This window comes from Chionomys nivalis (genome assembly GCF_950005125.1).
Source record: "Chionomys nivalis chromosome 23 unlocalized genomic scaffold, mChiNiv1.1 SUPER_23_unloc_1, whole genome shotgun sequence".
In the NCBI taxonomy this organism is placed as follows: Eukaryota; Metazoa; Chordata; class Mammalia; order Rodentia; family Cricetidae; genus Chionomys; species Chionomys nivalis.
The window spans coordinates 800733-827718 of record NW_026646869.1 but is presented as its reverse complement, the minus strand read 5'-3'; the positions used below and the strand labels follow the sequence as shown (position 1 = coordinate 827718).

At 51.8% G+C, this 26986-nt stretch overlaps 2 protein-coding genes across 2 annotated transcripts in view; both read left to right on the top strand.

The window, feature by feature from the left end:
• Positions 1-16467, top strand: part of Klk15 (kallikrein related peptidase 15) — a 31186-nt gene extending 14719 nt beyond the window's left edge. The window contains exons 2-6 of the mRNA XM_057761049.1: positions 9390-9521; positions 13565-13715; positions 14372-14655; positions 14774-14910; positions 16315-16467. Coding sequence (XP_057617032.1) covers positions 9390-9521; positions 13565-13715; positions 14372-14655; positions 14774-14910; positions 16315-16467 — 857 coding nt within the window. The remainder of the gene's footprint in view (positions 1-9389; positions 9522-13564; positions 13716-14371; positions 14656-14773; positions 14911-16314) is intronic.
• Positions 16468-18792: 2325 nt separating this feature from the next.
• Klk1 (kallikrein 1) lies at positions 18793-22566 on the top strand. Its single transcript, XM_057760891.1, has 5 exons — positions 18793-18841; positions 20683-20842; positions 21578-21864; positions 21981-22117; positions 22408-22566. The coding sequence occupies exons 1-5, from the start codon at positions 18796-18798 to the stop codon at positions 22564-22566; spliced, it is 789 nt and encodes a 262-aa protein (XP_057616874.1). The 5' UTR covers positions 18793-18795.
• Positions 22567-26986: the final 4420 nt, after the last annotated feature.

Sequence of the window (26986 nt, the reverse complement as noted above, 5' to 3'; positions counted from 1 at the left end):
GGTGTCTGTCTCTCAGAGGAGCTGCCCTGCATCTGAGCTCACTTCCTCTTCCTCCCAGCATTCTGTTCTGTTTACTCCACCCACCTATGTTCTAACCTATGAGTGCCAGGCAGTTTCTTTATTATTTAACCAATGACCTTCCTCCATCACAGGAGAGGCACCCAAGCTCACAGTGGGTGCCCGGCGAGTCCGGAACAGCTAGCAGCAGGAAATGCTAGCGAATCCCCGATGCCGAACTCCGGAGCAGCTCGCAGCAGGGGCGGACGGACAGGAGTCAGAGACGTGGACAGACAGAACATGTTAAACATTTATTTAGGGGGTTATGGAGGGGAAAAGGAGAATGGAGGGGCAGAGAGAAAGAGGGAGAGAGAGAAAAACAGAGACAGAGACATGGGTGCATACGCCAGAGAGGACAGTAAGAGAGTTTCAAGATGGCAAGGGCCGGGGTTGGGGGGGGTCACTGGGAGTGGGCGTGGCTTGTCCCTTAAAGGAACCAGAAGAATAACAATGGTCACATCCACTATGATTCAGCTAAACCCTTGCGCACATGTGTAAGCCCATCATCTGTTTCATCTGCGTATGACATAGCCATGTCAACCCCCTGTGTGCATGCGCTAGGCAACTTTTAAAAGCTGGAGGCACCATCTTCTCTCTCTCTGCACACCAATTCCCCAGGCCTGTGCACACCCCCTCTGATAAACTCCTAAGCAGGTTTGTTGCATGTTCTGTTTCCTTCTCATTCAAGCCAGGTAATTTCGGGGGGTGGGGTCTGAGGGGTTGAACAAATTGATTAAAGCACATTTCCTCTTCATGTTTTTATTCTTTGGGTGAGAGAGAAGGGCACCCCCCACAAAGCTTTCAGTTTATAACCACACAGACATAGTTAGAAATTCCATAGGTGGTAACAATGCATGGCACCAAACATGCATTTCATACGATCATGAAAACAGGTAAATCTGACAAAGAGGGTGCCTCCCATCTCAGAGGGGGAGTGTGACTGTGAGGCTCCCCTGCAGACACCAGGGGGATTGATTAAGAATGAAACTTTAAATTAATACAAAATTCAAAGAAGAGGTTTTTGTGCACTGACTACATTTCTTAAGTGTGACTAATTAGGCTAGAAGCTTCTGATTAATAACTGTAGAGAAAAGCACAGCAGGGCTAAGCACTTTCTAAGCACTTCCGCTTCCTGCCTAGGTGGCTGGGAACCATAGTAACCATGGTAACCCAGTGCAGAGAAGGTGGTGAGCCCCAGCTGCATTAAAGGGAATTTACTGGCTTCTGGCCCCAGCAGGGTGCCTTCTGGCACCCAGGTGAGAAGGAATTTCTTTCTTTGGGGCTGGTTTAGTGATTCAAGCCTTTTTCCTGTCTAGCTAGGGGTAAAGGCATAAACAGTCTCCTAGGCTATGATCTTGTGTTAATTGAAACCAAAGTGACGGGTAGATACAGAATATTAATAGCTTGTTAGAATAGAGCAAAGGGGCTGGAGAGATGGCTCAGAGGTTAAGAGCACTGACTGCTCTTCCGGAGATCCTGAGTTCAATTCCCAGCAACCACATGGTGGCTCACAACCATCTGTAATGAGATCTGGTGCCCTCTTCTGGCCTGCAGGCATAGAGGCTGAACACTGTGTACATAATATATAAATCTTTTTAAAAAAAAAAAAGAATTGTATAGAATAGAGCAAAGGCCGGTAGATTACACCTTCCTGAGTCTGCTGCTAGAGAATTCAGGTCACCCATGTCTGTTTATCAGTAAGAGCAGACATGTTGTCTCCCCTACTCAGTACCTGTTCCTATTAAGGTTCTTGTGAGACCACATATTTTGCAGGGCTCCTTTCTTTGTGAAAGTCCTGTGGATAAGGATAATTGTGGGGGAATAACTTTCTACAGCTTTGACCATAAGAAAAAAGGTTTAGCTGAGTAAATGGTCCAGAGCCCCACAGTGTGGGATATGATCACCTCATTGCCCATGCAGGAAGAAGTTATCTCAATGAATAATTTATACACTGCGGGATATTTCAGGGTAAATCCCATTATTGAAGGGAGAAGAGCCATGGCTTCACGGAATTTCTACAGAGTTGACAGTGAATATCCAAAAGATAGGTGTTCCCGGAGCTCTGTAGATCGAGTTCCCCACCAGATCATACGCCTGAAGATTTATCTATGAACCTGTCAGCTGTACTTTTACTGTATAGTCTTGTGATCATGTGACAAGGCTCTTAGCCCCCAACATCTGTGTCTTGGAGAACGGGACAGTCTTTCTCATGCATAGCCTATTTGTGTGCAATGAATCTAACCACCGTCATTTACTATGAGAACTTGAAAAAGTAACCTTGTGTTTCAGGGAAAAAAAAAAAACAATGTGGGAGCCAGCACAAGCACTGTTCTGATTAATGTTTCTTTTTTTAATTATTTGTTTATTATGTATACAGTATTCTACCTGCGTGTATTCCTGCAGGCCAGAAGAGGGCACCAAATCTCACTGCAGATGGTTGTGAGCCACCATGTGGTTGCTGGGAATTGAACTCAGGACCTCTGGAAGAACAGGCAAAGCTCTTAAGCACTGAGCCATCTCTCCAGCCCCTCACTAATGTTTCTTAAAAGAGACTCAGATGAGAGACAGGTGTGCCAGGGCATCCAAATTATTGACTAATAAACAAAGGTTCAGGGTGCAGCTGGGTCAGTAGAACACTCACCTAGGATGTACAGAGTCCCAAATTCAATCCCCAGCTGGGCATAAATCAGGGCTGGTGATACACGCCTGTAAGCCCAGCCATGGGAGGCTGGAGCAAGAGGATTGAGAAAGAAGTTCAGGGTCAACCTTGACTATGTAGCAAATTCAACCTGGGATACTTGAGATCCTGCCACCAAATGGGGGCTGGAGAGATGACTTAGTTGGCAAAGTACTTGCGGCACAACTGTGAGGCCCTGAATTTCATCCCCAGCACCCACATAGAAGGGAGACACAGATGGAATCAAGATGCTAAGGAGACCTGGACAGGAGGTCCCTGAGGCTCACTGGCCAGCCATTCTAAATGGTCAGGTAAACTCTGGGTTCAGGGAGACACCCTGTATCAAAAAATACAATGAAGAAGGGTAAAGGCACCGGTCAGCCTCTAGCCTCTGTGCACAGGTGCATACGCATGCACGCACACATGCATGCACACATGCACATGCACACACACCTGTGCACACACATGCACGCACACACATGCACGCATGCACACACGTGTGTACACATGCACATGCACACACACCTGTGCACACACGTGCACGCACACACACATGCACACATACACACAAACACACCATTGACAAGAAAATAAGTAAATAAAATGGGGTCTGAGCCAGGTTCTGTGAATCCAGTTTGAGTCTCTGAATTCATCAACAACTGCGCCAATAAAGAATGGTTAGGTTCCTTCAACTGAGACATCTGCTCTCCCTGGGCACCAGGACTCATGGGCACTGTCTCCAACAAAGACACCTTGAAAACCTGAAACTCCAGACTGAGAAGCAGAGTTCATGTCCAGGGATAATGGAAACATCAGAGAAAGTCTGAAAGCCAGGAGGGTGTAGGACCATGTAGATGACCGAGTGGACAGACTGCAGAGAGAGAAGGCAGTGAGGTGGTATGGTGACGGACCAGTTAGAGGTTAGAAGGAGAGCTGAAGCCAGTCTGAGGGAAAAGAAATATGGGACCTGGCAGAGGCCACCAGGAAAGGGCTGGCTGGGTGAACTGCAGAGAAAAGGTATGAGTGAGTGGAAGAAGAAATGAAAGGAGGACGTGGCTGCCCTAGGGATGGCGGAGGATGTGGCTGCCCTAGGGATGGCGGAGGACGTGGCTGCCCTAGGGATGGCGGAGGATGTGGCTGCCCTAGGTATGGCCGAGGATGTGACTGCCCTACCGTGACAGCCCTAGGTATGGCAGAGGAGAAAATTTGTTGTAACTATGAGGAAGAACATATCAATCCAGAGAGGGCACAACCAGTAGGACCAAGCCAGGTCATGTGAGGAGAAGGGGAGCCAGGAACAAAGAGACCATGAAACCAGGAGGTCAAAAGACCAAAAGGTCAAAGGGCCAAAGGGGCCAAAAAGAGCTGGTAGCCAAAATGGCTGAGATTATAAAAGGAAGAGCAGTTGGGGGAAGAGAAAGTCCATCCCAGTCCCTGGGCGGGAGGAGTTTAGGGCAGGGACCGGTGCCAACCACGAGGATCCTGTAACATCAGGGACTGAGAGCTGCTGGGGGAACCTGGCAGCCAACATCAGTTGTGATGTGTTAGGCACCTCGGTTAGCATGGGTCCTGGGTTTGAGACCTAACAGTAGGGACAGCAGGTCAGAGAGTTTCAGGGTCCTGAAAACATTGTGGGAGGGGGTACCAGGAAACAGGCGGCTGCAGGAGGCTGAAAGTTAGGGCCATAGCTGCTGATCAAAGAAAATCTCCTTGAGAGATGAAAAGGAAAGAAAGGATGTGAAGAGAAGAAAAGAGGGAGACAAATGGAAGAGTGACAAGGGGAGGGGGAGGGAGGGATATGAGGAGGAAGATATGGAGGTGAAATGGAGAAGTGTAAAGAGAGGAGGAAGAACACACCCAGCCTGATCCCCAAGGTCTTCTGGGTCAGCCAAGACACCCAAGAGGATGGTTGCAACCAGCCTGGGGCAGGAAGGACACGCAGATGAAGTCACCGCTAGAAAGTGGGCAGACACATTCCCAAAGCCCACGCCCCAGACTGCACTTGGCAGGGTGTGAGAGTGCCTAGGTTGTCCCTCTGTGCTGCACCTGCCTGGGCATGCTCACAGCAGCATGTATCATAGCAGGAAGTTTAGTTCAAGTCGCTGCCCCTCCAAAGAGCTCCCTCACCCACCCTCACAGCCCTGCCCCACACCCCACCACCAGGGTAGGGTGCTCCAAGACCTAGAGGCTGGGAATAGGAACACTTGGTTTTCTGTATAACCTTTGCCCCCCTCTGAGCTTCACACTCTATTAAGGAGAGAAGCCCAGGAGCCAGCGCAGGGGACAACAAGGACACGATCTGAGCACAGCACTGGGCGGCAGCCTGAGTCCCACAGAAATCCCAGCTCATCTCTGAGAGAGGCAGACAAGTGGATACGGGGAACTTCTAGACTAGTTTAGCCATGGGGGGCAAGGGTGTCTGCAGGTCTAGGACGGGGACTTAACTGGGAGATTCGAAGCTCCAGGACTCCAGAGTGTCTGAGACCTGTGAATCTGGACAGTTCTAAGACCTTGGGTTCCAGGGTTTCTGAGGACATGGGTAGACAAAATGTCCTGGAATCTGAAAGTCAACTTCTAAAGATCTCTGTGTTCAGTAGCTCCAGAGAGGCTGAGCCAGCCACGCAGGTTTGTCCCATAAAGCCAACAGCTTCCCAGACCTAGGGAGGGACAGAACTTGTAGCTGATGCCATGCTTGGCTGTGTGACCTCAGCACTGTCCCTCCTGCTTGAGGGACCTTCTCATTATCAAGGTTCTAGGCTATTGCTCAAGGCCCTCTGGGGATCTGAGACACCAGGAGCCAGCCACAGATTCCAGAAGCTTTGGATCATCTCTGTGATGGTTCCAGTCTACAGTTGCAGAATCCGGAGTCAAGATTAACGCCTGGGAACCCAGAACCGAGACACAGAGCCTTGATGAGCACTAAGCACGGAGTACATGCTCCTCCACGGCCAACACTGTAGCAATCCAGAACCAGAAGCCGTCCAGATGCTTTGTTTGGATTTTACCCTACCTCAGGCTAGATAGCCCAGGCTACTGCAAACCTCCACCTTCCTGTCTCCACTTCCTAAGTGCTTGGATTGTAATAAACAGCCTTATGACAGTAGGCCTGGTTCTGAGCAGGCTGTTTCTTTGTTTTGTTTCTGCTGCTGTTATTGTTTGAGGCAAGTCTTGGGTATCCCAGGTAAGCCTCAAGATCACTGTGTGGGTAAGCAAATCCTGAACTCCTGATCCTGGACCTCAGGCCCCCAAGGGCTGGGGTTGCAGGCATGTGCTATCATACCTAGTTTGTGTGGCAGTAGGGACAGAATCGAGGGCCAGAGGAGGAGGAGATGACACCAGAAGAAGGAAACTATGCAGAACACAAGCTTGAGCCTCAGAAGTTAGTCACAACTCTGAGCCCAGGACACAGATGACTCCAGACACGGGACCTCAGACTTCAAAGTACACTCTCTAGGGTGGGGACACGGCTCAGTGAACAAAGTGCTTGTCACGCAAGCCTGAGGGTCAATCCACAGAACCTGCGTGAGAATTCAGCTTGAGTTTGTACTCCACGGGGAGACAGGAATGGTGGGTCTCTGAAGTTTGAGTTTGTACTCCATGGGGAGACGGGAATGGTGGGTCTCTGAAGTTTGAGTTTGTACTCCCTGGGAAGACGGGAATGGTGGGTCTCTGGAGCCAGCTGCCGTACCAGTCTAGGTCTACCAGGGAGCTCCAAGTCCAACCGAGAGAATCTGCTCAAAAAACAAGGTAGAGGGGCTGCAGAGAAAGCTCAGCAGTTGAGAACCTAGTCTGCTCCCACAGAACTTAAGCATGGTTCCCAGCACCCGTGTCCGGTACCAACCCACACAACCTCCTGTAACTCTCACTCCTGGGAATCTACCGCCTCTGACCTCCATGGGCTGTGATGTGTAGGCACCTCAGCTAGCATGTGTGCGCTGCACTGGTGCACGAGCTCACATGCGTACTCATACACAAAATAAAAGCAACAAGATGAACTTAGAGGCCGGGCAGTGGTGGCGCACGCCTTTAATCTCAGCACTTGGGAGGCAGAGGCAGGCAGATCTCTGAGTTCGAGATCAGCCTGGTCTACAAGAGCTAGTTCCAGGACAGGCTCCAAAACCACAGAGAAACCCTGTCTCGAAAAAACCAAAAAAAAAAAAAAAAAAGATGACCTTAGACACAGTTGATACATGGTGCACATGTGTGCAAATTTAATATATTTTAATGAATAAAAATAAAAGTAATTAATTTTCACACTGTAGACTTCAGGTTATAACAACCGAATCAAGACCACTTCAGCCCATAAGCTAACATAAATCCAGACCCAAGTTCCAGTGCGGCATGGTGGCACACACCTGTCATCCCAGCCTTTGGGAGACTGGGCTGATAGATCTCAAGCCCAAACTCAGATCATCCTGAGCTGCTTGGCAAGACCTGTGTTAGACAACAAAACAGAATCTAAGTTCAAAACTCTCTCCCAGACCCCAGAAGCATGGCTTTAGAATTCAGCTTCCACACTTCCACCCCAGATCCCAGGCTCTGCGTTTCACTGTCTTCCAGTTTTCCGCACTTGCCCTCCTGCCCCGTCCCTTCAGGGAACTGCCCCTGGATGGAATCCTCCTTACAGACTCGGACAATGACGTCAGACTAATAAATGCTCATTAGACCAACCTAGTCTGGCATTGCCCCTGCCACCAGGGCGTCCAGCCTGTAAACCTCACCTTCCACTGCCTCTCACTCCACTCTACCCAACCCCACCCAGACCCAGGCTGGGCCAGGAGCTTATAAATGCAGGCTTTCAGATGTCTGGTCCCCTTCTGGTATCCTAGCTGCTTTGGATGTCACTGGAGGACCTGGAGGGGGTGAGATCTTTGAAGAAAGAGTTTGGGAAAGTGGGTGGGGTAGAGAGGGGACCCTGAAAGTGGGTGGGGGTGGAGAGGGGACCCTGAAAGTGGGTGGGAGTGGAGAGGGGACCCTGAAAGTGCCTTGTTCTCTGGGAGGCACAGACAACTCTGAAGGACCAGTTGTCAAGGGCATTGGGTCTTCTGTGTCCTTTTCCTGTAGCCTCAAGTTGAATCTGAACCAAGAAAATGTCTCAAAGCTTCTAGAGAGAGCCTGGAATGAAGGGGGAGAGGGGGTGGAGGGACTTGAGAGGACGTCCCTAGAAACACTTGTCATGGAGCCAAGGACATGGTCAGCAGTTACCATAGGTCAAATCAGTTCAGAACAACTTCCCTGAGGTGTCCCCAGTGCTAGGTCCCAGACTGAGCAGAGCTGGGGACAGGAGGGTCTGACCCGAATTCCATCTTCCTCTTGGTGAGGAGTGGGAGCAGCCAGGTCCCAGGCCAGTATCTGCAGCCAGTGCTACCATGCAGGGGCAAGATGGATGCCACAGGATCTTAATGGTATCCCCTCTGGGTTACAGTGTCTTGGAAGGGTCAGACTGAGCTCAAAAAGTAAATAGCAAGATGCAAGATGAGAAAGACTTTAATTCGCTCCCCCAAGCTCCTGGAGGTCTCTCCAGACCCTAACACTTGGTGGTTCCTAGGAATCCAGGGTCAGTCAGCAGGGTCCGCTCCAAAGGAGTTCTCAGTCTGATAAGGAGACACCACAGAGTGTCAGGGGAAGGCTTATTCAAGGTCGAAGGGGGATACGCTGAGCAGAGCCATGGTGAGAACTACAGGACCAAAGTCCACACTGCCTGTGCCTAGGAAGGGTCCCCAAAACCCAGCCTGGCAGGCTGGAAGAGGAACAGACATTTCTGTCCCTCAAAGGACTGCTGAGGATATGGGACTTTATTTGGGGGCTATCATCAGAAGGCCGTGGGAGGCTGTGAGCAGGAGAGAACAGCCCTCAAATCTGGTGTAGAAAGACCCTGTCGGGCTAGGTGTGGTAGTGAATGCCTGTCATTCATCACTTGAGAGGCTAAGGTGTGAGAATGGAGAGTTCAAGAATAGCCTGCGAAACTTAGCAAAACCCTGTCTCCAAATGAATCGTGAAAGAAGAGGTGGGGGTGTGGCTTAGTGGTGTGCATTCCTAGAATTCACCAGTGAGGATCAAGGGACGTGGCTTGGCGCAGTTAGCCAGGTCAGGCCATGGTACCCCAGAGGAAAGGAGGAAAGAAGGAAAGAGTGGAGGGAAGGAGGAAGGGAGCTTAGCTCCCTAGAGCTTTGTGTACAGGGTATGGGACAGACTACAGGCATACTAGACTTAAGGGGACCCCAAAGATCCCGTGGGAACCTGGATAGAGTCCTGCTCCGGAGCCATGGGGATGAAAGAGAGCCAGGGGTTATTGGATAATGCTGGGGTCTTCAATGCTGAAAGGAACAGAGGACCCCACTGAGATAGGTACCAGGAAGGAGCACGGGTGGACGCCGCGGGAGATGGGATGCAGGGAAGATAAATACCAGGAAGGAGCACGGGTGAATGCCGCGGGAGGCAGGGAAGAGCATGGGTGGACACTGCGGGAGATGGGACGCAGGGAAGTAAAGTAGTTTCTTAGGCTAGCATAGTGCCATATATCTGTCATCTTGACAGTTGGGAGGCTGAAGCTGGAGGACCATGAGTTTGAGGCCAGCCTAGGATATATAGGAAGACACTATCACAAAAGACAGAGAAAAGTGTGTCACACACAGGGATGCATTTCCCTCTACAGGCATAGTGATGGGGACAGATGGATCCAGCCTTACCCCAGTTTTTGCCGTCCTCCCTGCCACCAGGTCTCCAAGCCCAGGATCCTTCTCCACAATGTGGTTTCTCCTAGCTTTCATCTTGCTCGTGTCTGCAGGTGAGGGACACCAAAGTTGGTGCTGGTCTGATGAAATGGGGGTGCCCCCTTCCCCAGAGTTTCTGCAACCTAGGACCTGCTAGTCCATACTTCACCCAGAGACACTCCACCTGAGTCACCTGCCAAATGTCCCCGAATGAGTCATCAGAAGGTCTGGAGGTGCTGAGCCACCTGAATCCTTGAACCTGAGTTCCAAGACCATTCCTTATTGCTGTGTAGCCTTGGGGAAACTGTCTTTCCTCTCTGGGGCTCGAGTGCTTTCTCCCTGTGACAGTCACCGTGAAGTCGTAACTACATCACACAGGACCAGCAATCAAGCTGGCTGAGACACCAAGAACACAGGATCTAGATCTGAATCCTGTGGCTGCCAGTGCCCCAACTCTGCAACCCTGGTTTCCCACCCATAGAATGGAGGCAACTGTCCTCTATAAAAACTCAGTGTGAGGCTCCGTGAGGTGTGGGCATGACGGAACAGTTTGGACAGTCCAGGCGGGACACAGAGCATTTACACATAATGACCATGTGAGGCAGAGGGCTTGCAGAAATGGCCCCATGGATAAAGTGCTTTCTGCGGAATCATGAGGATCTGAGTTCAGATCCCCACTACCCACATGAAAAACCAGCCGTATGCCTATAAAATTCCAGAGCTGGGAGGGGAGATGGGGATCCATGGGTTGGCGACCATCCAGTCCTGCCAATCTGTAAGTTCCACATTCGGTGAGAAAATCTGTCCCCCAAATAAGCTTGGGTCTGGTGAGATGGAAATGCTGTCAAGTCCGAACAGCTGAGTTTGAGACCCACACAGAGAAGGAAAGAACCACTATTGCCTTCACTTACCAGGGAGCAGCTTGGAAGCAGGGGTGGCTACCAAACCAAGGTCACCCTGGGTGACAGGCCAACCCCAGACCAACCTCTACCACATCTTGTGGAAATTTTCTGTGTAACCTGATGCTTCCTGCCCTGGAGAAATTGGAGAGGGTGTCCATTAACGATCCTCCTGCTCCCCACATGACCTCTGCCCAGGGCTCTGAGCCCTGCCCCATGGCAGGCAAGTCTCCCCTTGGGCTCTCCCTGTGCTCTGCCCCTGCTGTCTGCTGCACCCAGCCGGGGCCTCTGCCCTCCTCCAGCTGGGACTGGCCCGGTGCAGCCCGATGCCCAGCTGCTCAGCCAGTGCTGTCCTCCACAAGGCGACCTCACCCTTCCTCTGCTGAGCCCCTCTTCTGCCACATCCGCATTCCCACAATTTCCCAGGCCCTTTGGCCCTGTTCCTGACCTTGGAGGACAGAGGGTGAAATGTAGACATTTGACTTGGTTGTAACACAGCCAAGAGTTGGGTGCCTGTCATGGTCTTGACCTTGGAGGAGTGGGGTGGCCATGTGGCTCAGTATAAGGAACTGTGGCTTCAAATGTCTCAAATTATGTCATTATATGTGGTGCCATTGTCTCTGTGTGTGTATGTTTGTGTGTTGTATGTGTGTGTGTGTGTTTGTGTGTGTGTGTGTGTTGCCATCCAGAAGCATGAGCCCGGTCTCCCCTTGTGAACTTCAGAGAGTGACCTTAGGCACCAGTGATCCTGTCTCCTCTGTCTCTCCTGCTTTGACCATGAAATCTCAGTGCTACATCTGGTGACCTCTGAGTGTGGTCTAGGTTGGGGCGGGGGGCCTGTCCATGTCTGAGCATTGGCCCTGCAGATGGGTCTCTGAGTTCTACAGAATGACTTGTAGGTAAAAACATCTTTACACCGTGTGTCCCTGCTTGTGGACACCAGAGGTCAATATCTGCTCATCCCTCAGACACGGTCGCCTTGCTTTATTTTATATTTTATGTGGAGGAGTGTTTCGTCTGCATTCACGTATGTGTACCTTGTGCATGCCTGGGGCCTGATCAAAAGGGGCCATCAAATCTCCTGGAACTAGAGTCGCGAGAGCCGTGGAAATTACAACTGGGTCCTCTGGAAGAGCAGTCAGTGCTCTGAACTAGCGAATCTCTCCAGTCCCACTTTAATTTTTTAACACAGAACTTTTCAAATGCTGATTAGGCCACGCTGACTGACCGGAGAGCTCCAGGGATCCCACGGACTCCAGGCACTGGAGTTAGAGCATGAACCACCCTGCCTGACTTTTTACCTGGGTCCTCAGGATTGAGAGTGGGCCTTCACTCACAAGGCAAGGACTTAGCAGCTGAGTCGTGTTTCCAGCCTTTCCTCTGTGGTTTTGATGTTGGCTGCTATAACCAGGTCTGTGCAGATGTCTGCCATACTTTGGCCATACCTGTGTCAGGAACCTGAACAGCCACATGGACATCCCCCAAAACAAATGGGTGTCCTTTGTTTAAAGTAACAAATGTGCATGACTGTAATCCCAGAACCTGAAAGACTTGATTAAGAGAGAGTACTGCCATGTGTTTGATCACCCTGGTTCCACTGTAAGTTTCAAGCCAGGCTATGCAACAGAGTGAGACCCTGCCTTAACACACTGAAGAATCAAAGAGTTACAATGTGCCAGGTACAATCACACACACACATGGGCACCCACAAAGGCACCCACAGGCCCCTCTTATCTTCATGGAAAACAAGCACCAAGAGATTAATGTCTGACTGGGGTGACAGCTCAGTCCGTGAGCTACTTGCTGTGCAAGGGTGGCGACCTGAGCTTGAGCCTCAGAACCTGGGTCACGGGCCATGAATGTGAGACAGCACCGGGTGGGGGAAGACACAGTGGGGTCCTGAGGCTCGCTGGCCAGCCAGCCTAGCAAAGGCAGAGAGCCCCAGGTTCAGTGAAAATAATCCAGCCTCCGCAATCAAGGTGTGCACGCCTGAGGAATGGCACTGGGGATTGTTCTCTGGTCTACGTGCACATGTGTGCGCCTATGCATACATGGACATGCAAGCACAGGAGTCAACGCCTCATGGCAAGTACAGACAGCAACTGTCAAAGCCAGATGCACAGCTTCAAGATGTGTGTGTATGTGCGTGTGTGTGTTTGTAATATGCATGTACACTCACTTGTGCAGTGTGGGGAGAAGATGTGTGTGTGTGTGTATGTGTATGTTTGTAATATGCATGTACACTCACCTGTGCAGTGGGGGAGAAGATGTGTGTGTGTGTGTGTATGTGTATGTTTGTAATATGCATGTACACTCACCTGTGCAGTGGGGGAGAAGATGTGTGTGTGTGTGTGTATGTGTATGTTTGTAATATGCATGTACACTCACCTGTGCAGTGGGGAGGAGCAGAGGGTAACACTGAGTGTCTTTCCTCCATCCCTTCTCCTTACGTATTTCTTTTTGCTTTAGTTATTTTCTTTACGAGAGAGAGAGCGAGACAGAGACAGAGACAGAGACAGAGAGAGAGACAGAGACAGAGACAGAGACAGAGAGAGACAGAGACAGAGACAGAGACAGAGACAGAGAGGTCCCCAGAAGCCAGAAGAAGGTCTCCCAGAACTGGAGTTGTAGGCAGTTGTGAGCCTCCATGTTGGTGCTAGGATTTGAACTTAGGTCCTCTGGAAAATCAACATGAGCTCTTCACTACTGAGCCAACTCTCTAGCCCTCCGTCTTTCCTCTTCTTTGTATCTCACAGATCTCACCATCACACTAGCTAGTCAGCAAGCCCTGGGATCAGCCTGTCTCCCCTGCCCAACTCCAGCACTGGGGCTGCTGGAATGGCTGCCACACCTGGCTTTTATGTGGGTGTTGAGGATCCAAACTCAGGTCCTCACGCAGCAAGCACTTAACCCAGGGAGCCATCTCCAGCCCTAAGCAGGGATATCTTTTCTTTTCTTTTTTCTTTTTTTTTTTTTTTTTTTTATTTTCTGAGACAGGGTTTCTGTGTGTTTCCCTGGCTGTCCTGGAACTCACTCTGTAGACCAGGGTGGTCTCGAACTCAAAGATCTGCCTGCCTCTGGAGTGCTGGGATTAAAAGAGGGATTTCTTAAGGAACAAAGGGAGGAGGGCCTGGGTGAAGCAGGAGTGAAGATAGCGTGAGCAGCAGGGATGCTGCAAAGGAGGGGCTCATGCAGAGATCTACTGTGTCTCTCCACAGCTCAAGATGGTGACAAGGTACTAGAGGGCGAGGAGTGTGTGCCCCATTCACAGCCATGGCAAGTGGCCCTCTTCGAGCGTGGCCGTTTCAATTGTGGTGCCTTCCTCATCTCCCCACACTGGGTGTTGACTGCTGCTCACTGCCAAACTCGGTATAAAGGCAGGGTATGGCGGGCCCTGTGGGTGGCTATGACCTCAAGCTTCTAGGTTTGGGGTATATGGATTGCTGGCTTAGGTGGGGAAGTAACCTAAGTTCTTGGTTCCTAAGGGATGGGAAACCTCGAGGCGAAGGCCTTGGTGGGAAGGGGTGTGGATTCTACACCTCTAAAGGGCAAAGAGAAGACTGCAAAGGTCCCATCTTTGGGGCCCCTGATGGGAGAGGGGTCGAGTGGGTGGGAATTTCCTATTCTGAAGATGGGAAGGGGAAAATCTGGCACTGAGTTGTGCATTTGTGCCTGACTTGGGACTCCTGGCTTAGTTTGTCTGGTTTTTTTGTTTGTTTGGTTGTTTTTTTGGTTTTTTGTTGTTTTTTTTTTTTAAAGTCCTACTGTATAGCCCAGGTTACTTTAGAACTCACTGTGTAGACCAGGCTGGTCCAAAACTTACAAAAAATCTACCTTCCTCTTCCTCCCAAGTGTTAGGGTTAAAGGAACGCACCCTGAAACTTGTGGGTTCTTGAGGGGCCATGGCTGGAACCATTTTGGCTTCAAAACTCGAGAAAAGGAAAAGAGATTTTGAGGTTTTCAGCAGGTTGTCAACTCTTTGACCCCTTTGTCTACTCCTTTCCGGTAACTGCTGGCCCACCCAGCTTCATGAGAGTCCGGCTGGGCGAGCACAACCTTCGCAAGCGTGATGGCCCAGAGCAAGTGCGGTCGGTCGCGCGAATCATCCCACATCCGGGCTACGAGGCTCGCACCCATCGGCATGACATTATGTTGCTGCGACTTCTCCAGCCTGCCCGGCTGTCACGGCAGGTGCGTCCTGTGCCTCTGCCCACGCGTTGCCCATTTCCCGGCGAGGACTGTGTGGTGTCAGGCTGGGGCCTATTGTCAGACAACAAGCCTGGAACCACAGGGAGTCACAAGCCACAAGGTGCGTGGAAGGATGGAGCTGGAGCTAGGAATCCTAGCAACACGGTCCTCCAGGGTTCTTGGGTGGAGGCTCAGGGACCAAAGGAGAGATGATACTCAAAGCCATCTGTCCTTCTCAGTGAGACTCCCGGATACGTTGCATTGTGCCAACATCAGCATTATCTCCGAGGCATCTTGCGACAAGGACTACCCGGGTCGAGTGTTGCCCACCATGGTGTGTGCTGGTGTAGAGGGCGGTGGCACGGACTCCTGTGAGGTCAGAGCCAAGTGGGGACTTTGGGTAAACGTGCACGGGGGTGGGGGGTAGGAAGTATCCTAGTTTGCTTTCCTGTTACGGCGGTAAAATACTCTTACAAAAAGCAACCTGGGGAGGAAAGAGTTTCTTTAGCTTACAAACTCACAGGTCCATCACTGAGGGAAGGCAGGGCAGCAATCAGGTGTGAACCTAAAGCAGAATCCATGGAAGGATGCTGCTTACGGGCCTGATCACTGGCTCCTGTTCAGCTGGCTTTTTTTTTTTTCCTTTCTTTCTTTCTTTCTTTCTTTCTTTCTTTCTTTCTTTCTTTCGTTCGTTTGTTTGTTTTTTTTTTTTTTTTTTATGTCTGTGTACCACATAACGTACTGCGCATGGAAACCAGAAGGGGGCCTTGGGATAGAAATTACAAACATTTGTGAACTGCCTTGTGGGTGCTATGCAAGAGCAGTCAGTGATCTTAATTGCTGAGCCATCTCTCCATGGCCTACAGCCAAGTCCCATTTGCCTAGGGGATGGTGCCACTCACAGTGAGCTGGATCCTCCCACATTGACCAACAATGGAGACAACTTCCTACAGATGTGCTCAACATGGCACCCTCTCCGTTGAGACTCCTCAGACAATCCTAGGCTGTGTCAAATTGGCAGCTGGAGCTAATTAAGATAGAATAGGACAAGTAGGATTGTTCAAATTCTCTTTGCTTTTGACCAGAGACAATGCTAAGTTTAGGTATGGGATGGAATTCCAGGAGCAGTTAGAATCATGGTGAGACTGGAAAGGGGTTAGACATGTGGACATGGGGAGGAGCATATGGTTTGGGGAAGCACGGAATCGAGCTAAGAAGGGAAGTGAATCTGTTTTGCCTCAGGATGGGAAGTATATTGGGGTTGGCATGGGATGGTGTGGGCTCGGGGGAGGGTTGAGAAAAATGCAAAGATTGGGATTGGGTTGAGTTTGGTGAGCACAGGTTCAGTTTGATTTTGAATGGGGAAGATGTGTGGAGTGGGTGGAATCTAACTTGAGCTTAGTGCCATCCGTGGGGCTGGATAGTGCAAGACAGAGCTGAGGGCGGGGGTTGGCTCTCTTGGGTCGTGTTGAGTCAGAGTAGGCTTGGATGGGTTTGGGGTAATGTTGGAGTTTCCTAGGGTGAGGTTGGTTTGGGGCTTCATTGAGATGGAGAACAGCGGTTAGTGGGAATAAGGTTGACAGTGAGTTGGGGGGTGACTCGGTTGGTAATCTCCTCGCAGGCACAAAACTTGGGTTCCAGCTGCAGCACCGTGTGTACCATGCATAGCACTGCACACCTGTAATCCAAGCACTTGTGAAGTTGAGGCAGGAGGATGAGGTGTCCGTCCTCTCATTACATGGAATGAAATATTGAGGAAAACCTCCCTTTATCCCCACAGGGTGATTCCGGAGGACCTCTGGTCTGCAGGGGTGCCCTGCAGGGCATCGTATCCTGGGGTGACGTCCCCTGTGATACTACCACTAAGCCTGGCGTCTACACCAAAGTCTGCAGCTACATGGAGTGGATCCGGGAAAACATGAAAAGGAACTGACTCCTTGGGACTACCCACTAGGTCCTCACTGACCTACTGCCTAGGACCCTGACCAAGAATGCCCATCGCTGGCCAGCCGCCCCATTCCTACCTGAGACAGAGCTGAGCCCCTCCATACACTGACAAACACAGTTATCCAGGGCCTCTCCCCCTCTGAGGTCACCTGCTTAACACTAAGAAAGCAGTGTTTTCCCAGCACTAGGGAGGCAGAGGCAGGTAGATCTCTAAGTCCAAGGCCAGCCTGATTTAGAGAGTGAGTTCCAGGACAGCCAGAACTATACACAGAAACCCTGTCTCAAAAAAAGAAAGAAAAGAAAAAGTGTTGGTCCAACCTTCACTGTAGGGGCTAGGATACAAAGTCTACAGTTCCATGGCACCCAGAGTCCCTTTCCCTAGGTGACAGAACAAGACTTCAGGTATGACTTTGCTCATTTGGACCAGATGTGGGATGTTGATTGGATCAGGGGCCTGACCTCACTCGTTCTTGGTTTTACCATCTGTGAAATGGGTCACCATAACACTTGTCTCCTAGGGTGTCTGTGAAGATTAAATGAATCATTCATCTGAAGAGATCAGAGCAGTGTCTGCCTCTCTGTCCACACTCGTGAGCTGTATGTTCCAGTGAGAGGACCCAACACACACTAGATTTCCAAGAGCTTTTGGTTAGTTCTAGGCTTTCTGGGGGCCAAGGCAACAAGACCAACACTCCCTTTCCCTCGGCCACGTTGATGGCAGACAGTGCAGGTTTGGATACCGTGAGCTGCCTTGCTGATCGTATCCAGGTCTCAAATTTGAAACTTGTGACTTTACCATCAAGGCTATGGGAGTCCAGTTTCTGATTCAGAGATCCCAAAATGTTATTATTGGGGTCAATGAATGTTGAAGCCCTTGATCTTGGTCATTGAAATAGACGGATTAGATTGAGTGAGGAGTTGTCATTGCAACTTCTAATAATATTTTTATTGCACGTATTTATTTTGTATGTGAGTGGAGGTCAAAGGACATATTCTGAGACATGACTTTTTTCTTCTACTTTTGAGATTGAATTTAAAAACTGTCAGGCTTGGTAGCAGACACCTTATCCACTGAGCCATCTCACCCGTCTCAGAATATTTTTATTTACTTGGTTATTGTTTCATGTTAGCCAAGGATGCCTGATCCTCCTGCCTCCACATCCCCCATGCTGGTTTTACAGGCCTGCATTCCCACACCTGGTTTTACAAGGAACTGTGACTTAAAACCAGGGCTTCATGCATGCTAGGCCATCACCCCCTACTGACCTACATCCCCAGTTCCTGCCAACTCGCATGTGCACACACCCTTCTTTTAGGGTCGCAGACCTTGCCAAGTGGCTGAGCTGACCTTGAACTTCTGATTCTCCTGCCTCCACTTCCCAAGTGTGTGCACCACCACACCAGGGTCTGTGGTGATAATCTTGACTGGGGAAAGCTGTTAGTTCAGATCTTTGGGACTTTGAGGGACATGACTTGTCTAGGGTACAAGGAACAGAAAGGTCATTGAGCTCCCAACACTGTTGGGGTGGGTAACACTCCCCTGGGATAGCCTAAATTCTTGGATCAAAGAATGTGCTATGATAATGTGCATTCTAACTTTTTATTTTATTGTATTGATTTGTTTTGAGACAACTCTCTATATAGCCCTGACTATCCTGGAACTCACTATTTAGACTAGGCTGGCCTTGAACTCACAGAAGTGCACCTGCCTCTGTCTCCCAAGTGCTGGGATTAAAGATGTACACCACCATGCCTGCTCCCAGACTTCTAACAGGAACAATAAAATCAGTGATCTAGATTCCAAGTCTAAGAAAGTAGGAATCCCGACATTCTCAAATCCAAGATTTGTATTTGCGGGGAACTTGGAGCCCTCTTGGCTACAAGGAATTTGTTTTGCTTGTTTCTGAGGGTGTGCTGGGACCTTCCTAGGAGCTGTGTGACAGGGGTCACTTGCTCCTGCACCCTCCTACTGCACCCCTTCCCCACCACCTGACCTTGCCATTCTGGCTCTGGTCCCCAGATCACACAGCTCCAGGAACAGCAGGCCCTGCCCCACCCAATCTCAGCCCTGGGAAGGTGTCCAGGGTGACCTAGGGCCTGCAGGACAGCAGGTGCAATGAGTCCCTCCCCTCCCACAGCTGGGAAGGTGGGAGTGGGGAGTCCACCTCCGTCAGCAAGGGCAGGGCCTTTGCCAGTATCTAGCTGCCAACAGGGCAGGGGCGGGGCTGGGGGGAGACTAAGGGTTTTTAAAGGCTCCCTGAGGAGGCTCCTCAGCTCCAAGCTCACCGCCTTCAGCTCCTGGACACCTGTCACCATGTGGTTCCTGACTCTGTTCCTAGCCCTGTCCCTGGGAGGGACTGGTGAGATGATGGGGGAGGGGGAGCGGGAGGGGTCAGAGTCCTGATTCTCATGCTGCCTTTAGCCCTGGAAATCCCTTCCCCTTTCCCCTCACCCGAGCTGCACCCCAAAGCATTTCTGCCCCCCTTCCTGCCCCTGCACACTGCCAAGTCCCTCACAGTCCTTATTCCCATATCAGGCCCCTGTTCTTTCCCATTTTCCAGAACTTTATCCTCTTCTTTAGCCATCTGACAATTTCTGGCCTCTCCAGTCTTGCCAAGGAACCCAGTCCCTTACAGACTTTGGCACCTTGGTTGCCCCTCTAGTTTGCTGTTTTTCTAGAGCCTAGTAGTCCAAATTCTGAGTTAGGGGTCTCCCCAAACCCTGTCCGGCAGTTGTCAGCCTTCAGTTGTACCCTCCAGTCCCGACAACTGGCTCTCCCATCTTCTCAAGTCCCTCAGTTTTTACATCAGATAGGTTCCCCCCTTTCTGGCGTGGGGGATCTGCCCATGTCCCTTCTCGCTGGATTTGTGTGTTTGGTCTGATTTGGGGAAGTGCTGGGTGGTGAGTGCCTTACTCATCACTTAGCGCCCTATTTTTGAGGCAGGGTCTCTCACTGAACAGTGCTCCCTGACTTGGTTAGGCTGACTGGCCAGCAAGCCTGGGGGTCCTGCTGTTTCTACTGCCCCATCTCTGAGGTTACAGATGCACCTCATCACACCTCACTTTTTATCTGGGTTCAGGGAGATGAGCTCAGGGCCTCCAGTAGTATAGCAACCAAGTCATCTTCCCAACTCTTGGGAATAAGGTCTCATGTACCCAGGCTTGTCTCGAGCCCATAGCAGTCCTCTGCCTCAGCCTTCTGTGTGTTGAGAGTACAGATAAGAGCCACCATGCCTGCCCCCACTTTCCTCTGGCCCAGTCTTCCCTCCCATGCATGCCTCCCACCCTCACCCACTGGCTTCTTGTTGACCTCTGGCCCCTGTGCAGCTCCTGTCCCCTCCCGACTGAGTCCCCCTGCACAGCTCCAGTTCCTACGCTTCCCAGGACTTCCCAAAAGACCCTAATACTGGAACCTAGTACCCCGTACCAAGTAGGTCCGCCCCCCCATTCCATGGTGGCCTGACCTGTTTTAAATCCTTTTCCACTCCTACCCCATGGCTGCCTCCAAGAGAACCCCAGACCACTAGCCCCCACCTCCTGAGAAGCAGAGCCCTTCCCCCTCGTGGCCCCAGTCTTTCTTTCTCTCACTACTTGTCCCATCTCAAACACTTTTCTCAGGGAGCTCCACCCCCACCACAAACCTAACAGGAGCCCACCCCTGCCTTAACCCTACTCCTTTGACCTGGAAACCCCTCCTTATATCCCAGCCCAGCTGGGCACTTCATGTCCAATCCAGGAACCCCCAAATCACCTTGGAGTCCCTTTCCTGGGTTCATTTATCCACTCAGTCCTATTTCCCTGAGACCTCACCCTTCTCAGAACCCCAAAAACCCAGCCCAGGCCCTGACTTCTTCTCAAGTCTTGGAAACTCTAAATGCCAAACCTCCTTGGCCTCTGATTCCACTCTCGCTGGACTAAGAGCCACTGGGTTCTGGAATCCCCCTGCCCCCACCTCTCCCTCCCTTCCTCCCTCCCTCTCTCTCTCTCTCTCTGCCATCGCCTTCTGGCCCTGAGCCCAAAGTTCTAAGTCACCTGAACCATCCCCGATTCTTGTTCCAGACTCCAGGAGCTAGGTTATTTCGGTCCCCACAGCAGAGATCTCCTTATCCAGGGCCAGCCAGTCCCCCTCATCCCAGCCCTGTGCCCCTCAGCAGCGCACCTCCCTCTCTGAGCCAGCCCCACCCCCACTGCTCTGCCGCAGGTGCTGCACCTCCCATCCAATCTCGGGTCATCGGAGGATTTGCCTGTGGGAAGAATTCTCAGCCCTGGATGGCAGCCGTGTACCACTACTCCAAATTCCAATGTGGGGGCATCCTGGTGGACCCCAAGTGGGTGCTCACAGCTGCCCACTGCTACAATGAGTGAGTGAGCAGGGTGGGGACAGGGAAGCAGGGTGGCAGCCAGAGAATGGGACTCCAGGCTAGGCTGGGGTTCTGAAGGGCAGGAGGATGGAACCAGCTGAAGGTTGAAAGACAGGCAGAGGTGGGCTAGACCCCTCTCTCCATGACCTCCGGGGTCTCCTGTGCTCCCTCCAGCCTTGCATTTGATTCCTATTTCTTTCTTTTCTGTCTTATTGTCCATGTGTCCCCTGCCTGTACTCAGAGCTGAGTGTCTGTGGCCATCTGCCACTATGTGACTCCCCCTCCAGGTCTCTGCCCAGCCTTCTCTGGGTCTGGGTCTGGGTCTCACTTGCCCTCCTACTGACCATACTGGAGAACAGGCCCAAGGGACTTCCCGAGGCTAGGAAGGGATGTCCCTGAGTCCTCACTTTCCCCAGACCAACTTGGCTCTTAGGACCTTCTGCCCACTCAGGACACACAGAGAAGGGCTGGTCTGAGCTCGAACTGGGTGAGGGCAACTGAGTGAGTACAGAGGTTGGACAGGGTGCTGGGGTGGGGGTGGGGGGAGCCTTGGGCTGTGGGCCAGGCTTTGCCTGCCTGGGAAGCTCAGCCCAGTCAAGGCTGCAGCTGAGCAGTTCTCAAGCCTTCCTCCTCTCCCTGCCCCCTCTTCCCTGTGCTCTCTCGCGCGCGCTCTCTTTCTCTTGCTCTCTGTGCCTTTCTGTCTCTCCTGCCTTCCATCGCTCTCCTTGCTCCCAGCAAGTACCAGGTTTGGCTGGGCCGCAACAACCTATTTGAGGATGACCCCTTAGCTCAGCACCTGTTTGTCAAGGAGAGCATCATTCACCCCAACTTCAACATGGACCTCCTGAAGAACACCACCAAAAACCTTCAGAAGGACTACAGCAATGACCTGATGCTGCTGCACCTTGCCCAGCCTGCTGAAATCACAGATTATGTGAAGGTCCTCAGCCTGCCCACCAAGGAACCCAAGCTGGGGAGCCGCTGCCTTGCCTCAGGCTGGGGCAGCATTGAACCCAGCAAGTGTAAGTCTGGGCCAAACCACACAGCCTGAGGAGGGCCACCTGGGTCTGAAGGAGGAGCCGAGAACCGAGAACAGGGCTGGGGTCTGCTGACCATTCTCTTGCCCCCTGATCTACAGTCAAATTCCCAGATGACCTCCAGTGTGTGTACCTCGATCTCTTGCCCAATGAGGAGTGTGCCAAAGCCCACTTCGATACAGTGACCGACTTGATGCTGTGTGCGGGAGACTTGAAAGACGGAAAAGACACTTGTGTGGTATGTGACCTTCTCCCTGCAGTGTGCTGAAGGGGGTGAAAGAGGGAACAAGATCCTCCATCCCCACATCCAGGCAGGAGCTTCTCACCCTTCCCTATGGAAGCTCTGGGAGGGGAGAATCATGTAGCTGGTACTACTTCTCTTTGACTTGGCTTCAGGGACTGTCCTGTCCCCTACTCTAACTCCATGTCCCTGCAAGAACAGGACTCCTAAGAGCTGGAGTTGGTCCCAGGCTGTCAAGCAGGACCCAACTGCCAGGACCTTCCTCACTCCTGTTCCTCTCCTTTCAGGGTGACTCAGGGGGCCCGCTGATCTGTGATGGCATGCTCCAAGGTGTCACGTCATGGGGCCCTACCCCATGTGGCATACCCGAGAAGCCGGGCATCTACACCAAACTTATTGATTTCGTCCCCTGGATAAACGAAGTTATAAAGGAGAACACTAACTGACACTCTGTCTCCGGCCCCCAATAAAACCCACCATGCAGCAAGCAAATGAGTTCAAGGTCTGACATTCTCTGGCCTTCCGAAGTTGGGTGCCAAGTCAATCAGCCGAGGTCAGAACCTCCCCGGTGGATCTCAGCTTGTGGAAAGGGATGGGTGGGTACATGCACAGGTGGTCAAAGGGATGGGGCTGAGACAAATGCCGACAAAAGGCTCAGACCAAGTCAGGGATGCCACACGAGTTCACTCTGATGAGGAAAAGACTCAGATCTCAAAGGTGAAGTTAGAGACGTGAAGAAGGTCAGCTCCGGCTAGACCTGGCCCAATCTGGAGAGATAACAAGCAATCGGACACTGAAAATTTGGGCTGCCGACCTGGTTTTATAGAGTATGGGAAGCCAGGAAGGGGGCAGAATGTTATATCAAGCCTTGACTTCCTGGGGAGGGGTCTGTCCACAGAAGGGCGTAAACCCCTCCCCCAAGGATGGGCTGCAGAGTATCCACCTGGGGCCCCTGGAGGGGGCTACTTGAGTGGGGCTGGACCAAAGGAGGGAGAATGCCTTTGGGGCGTGGCCTGTGGGGCGGATCATCGCCCAGCTTGGGGGCGGGGCCACACTGCTCCGGCTGCTTGGGACCGTGGACCAGCGTCTGCTCAGAGGGACGTAGCCGCAGCCTTGAGCATTGGAAGACTTCCAGGGTGGGTTCCTTGCCAAGACTCAGACTGCAAGGGGTGGGTCCTAGCGCAGGGGAGCGGGGCTTGCCACCTGTCTCCCGAGGGTGCTGCCTGCTCTCAGGAGAAGCGTGGGACCTCAAGGGAGGTCTGACGGTGACGGAGTCACAGGGACAGAGGTGGAGGAATCTGGCTGCGGGGACTCCTCAGTGTTCTGAGAAGTTGCGGAGTCCCCCCGTGAGGGAGCCCCATGGTAGTTCACAAAGCTGCTTGCAGCAGACTCATTCTGGTCCGAATTGGGCTGCGGCGGCAATTGGTGTCTCGAGGCCCAACGGAAGTAGCTGACCCTTCGCTCCATGAGAGGCGTACTGTAGCTCCACATTCGCACTTGGTTGAAGAAGGACAGAGTTCCTGTGGGAAGGGACCCGGTGGGCACTCGACTCTGAGCCCCACCTGGGGCCCCCACCCTGGCCCTACAGGCTGACCCCCTTTCCTGGGCTCCGCCCCTGCCCTGCCCAAGCCCCGCCCTTCCATCCGAGGCCCCGCCCTCACCGGCCCACAGCATCAAGACGCTGGCGCACCAGCACAGGTAGAAGGCCAGCAGGTAGGATACCTGTGGCCTCGGGCGCAGCCTCTCGCAGTTGATGGCAAAGAGCGTCAGGCTGAGGAGAATCAGGAGCCCTGCACTGGGGTGGGGCCAGAGAAGGACAGGAGGCTAGACAGGGGAACCCCCTCCCAGGAAGAGGAGAGAGACAGAGACAACCTCCCTAATCTGCTACAGTAAATACACACACACACCCCACACCACAGGACAAATTGAAACATACTCGGAGAGAGGGAACGGGAAAATGGGAAACAAAGCCATCAGCCAGAACTGGTGTGCATTGGCTCTTAATCCTAGCTATTCAGGATGCTGAGGCAGGAAAATGATACATTCAAGGCCATCATGGACTACAGAGTGAGATTAAGGCCAACCTGAGCTATAGAAAAAGCAACATAATTAAAGTCTAGCCACAGCTCTGGGAAGAAGGCTCTGGGTGGTGGGGGGCTCCCCAAGCAGCCCTGTCCTTTCCGACACTTACCGATGCCAATGCTTAAGAAACTGAAGAGGAAATCGATCTTGTTCAAGCGGCGGCAGACTGGTCGAAAGGAGAAGAACATGGTGGGCAGGAGGATGAGGCACAGGGCCAGGGCCAGGAATATGAAGCCCTTGCTCATGTGAATGTAAACTGGAGAGGAGAGTTGGAGAGATAACTACAGTTACCCCCAACACGCACGAGCGCTCGTGCGCACATGTACATGCATACACACATGACATGCACGCACACACATACACATGCACACGTATACACACATGCATACACACACAAACACACACACGTGTAGTCACGTGCGCACACACATATGCATGCTCGCTCTCAACATTCCCTCTTACACCATGAGTAGCCAAAAAAATCTGCAAAATCCTGCCAATACAGGGCCCGGTGGCACACACTGTCTTCCTAGGTATTCCAGTGGCTGGGAGGAGTGCCATTTCAAGGCCTGTCTGAGCAAATAGTGAGACCTAGACCTTATCTGTCTCAAAATACAAAGTAAAAGAAGTCTTAGGTCCTGGGGAGATAGCTTCATTGATTAGAATGCTTGCCTAGCATGTTTGAATGCCTGAATTCCATCCACAGCACTGTGGTAAACTAGGTGTTGGTGGCACTCGTCTGGAATCCCAGCACTTGAGAGGACAATCAGAAATCCAAGGTTAGCCGGGCTGTGGCGCACGCCTTTAATCCCAGCACTTGGGAGGCAGAGGCAGGCGGATCTCTGTGAGTTCCAGGCCAGCCTGGTCTACGAGAGCTAGTTCCAGGACAGGCTCCAAAGCCACAGAGAAACCCTGTCTCGAAAAACAAAAACAAAAAAAAAAACAAACAAACAAAAAAGAAATCCAAGGTTATCCACAGCTACCCACTGAGTTGGAGGCTAGCCAGAGCTACATGAAACCCTGTCTCAAACAAGGCAGAGGATGGAAGTAGTTCGGCACCTGTCTGGAACCTTTCAGTAGGAGAGTCCTGTGGAATGTGTGCAAGGGGGCTCAGTAGGAGAGTCCGGTGGAGTGTGTGCAAGGGGGCTCAGTAGGAGAGCCCTGTAGATTGTGTGCAAGGGGGCTCAGCAGTAGGTCCCTGTTGAGCGTGTGTGCATGGGGGCTCAGCAGTAGGGCCCTGTGGAGTGTGTACAAGGCCCTGGTGTTCAGGTGGAAGCTCCACCCCAGCTCCTGGCATTCATATACCCAAAGAGTCTGGAATGTTCTAGAGGAAGCTCCACCCCAAGACCCCTCCCCATCTCTCTCCAAACCCTGGTGCATCTGACTGTCAAATGATGACCTCTCCCCTAGAGATACTCAAGACCACTCCCACAGGGTATTTAAACTGACCCCCAGAAAACAGACACATGGTCTTTCAGTATCTCTTTTCTGTCTTCTCTCTGGGGGACTAGAAGATCATCCGGGAGTGTTTTACCCATTAAATCTGGGCTTTTTCTAATTTAGTTTGATTTGGTCTGATTTGGACTGCTGTGTCGGTGGAGAGGCTTATCAGGGTGCAGAAACTTTTCACCTGGGTTCTAGCTTCAGCACCCCCAAAAAATGAAAATGGAAAAACATTAGCTCCACTTACATCACCAAAATCACTCCCTGGAAATGCTAAACTAACTCTGCTGCCGCTCACAGAGTCACCTCCCAACAACCAACAATAGTAGCGCCCCCATGCGAGCCCAGGAGAGTGCCACTGGCCCGATCCGCAGTCACCTCTGGCACCCAATTAGTAGGACCCACAACCTATGCACTGACCAGTGACTTGGCCCACGTTGGCACACTTATGCCTCCTGCAGTCAATCCAGAGGCCGATGAAGCCAGTGTAAGGACCGTGCACATAGGCCATCCGCCCATCCACCACGCTGAACACCAACAAGGTTGCCAGGAAGATGAAGACGAGGGACCAGCCACGAAGGACCAACTTTCGGTCCTCCTCCCAGGAACAGAGCAGGTTAGCTGGGGAGGGAGAAAGTTTGGGGGACCTGGGTCTTTCTCCACCACCTTGCTGCATACCAATCTCTGGCCTCATTTTCATTTCCACCTCCCACCTACAACCACCTCCCCGTGGGAACTGTTGCCGGCTCATCTCCAGCACCACTTTAACTCCTTCCATGTGCACTGGCCTCTTTTGACACATTACCAGCCCGCTGCTAATCCCAACTCAATGCTGGGCCACCACACATTCACCAAGTCCTCTCCAAGGGGCTTCTCCTACCTCTAAGAGCTGCCTACCCTGGGTCCTCAATGCAGTGTGCCTCTCCTTGGGACACCTTCATTGGTTTGGACTTGGGTTTTGCTTTTGTTTTGAGACAAGCTTTCATATAGCCCAAGCTGGTTTCTAACTCACTAAAGAGCCAAGGACTACCCTGAGCCTCCGTCCTCCACCACCCAAGTGCTGGGATAACAGGTGTGCACCAACAATTCCGGCTCATGTAGTACTGGGGACATGGAGCTCTAGGCATGCCCTGCCTGCGCTCTACCGAGTGAGCCACCGCCCCAGCCCTCATTGCGCACATTTCCTTGGTCTCCCACAACCACCCACCCTTCTGTTTCTCTTCTTTCCATCTCCTTCCCTGGGCTTAGCCCGGAACTGTTAGTCCCCAGAACTCTTAGTTCTGGTCAGGCAGCCTGTTAGATGCTTCCGCAGTGCAAGGTGCATCTACTTCGCTGGCATTG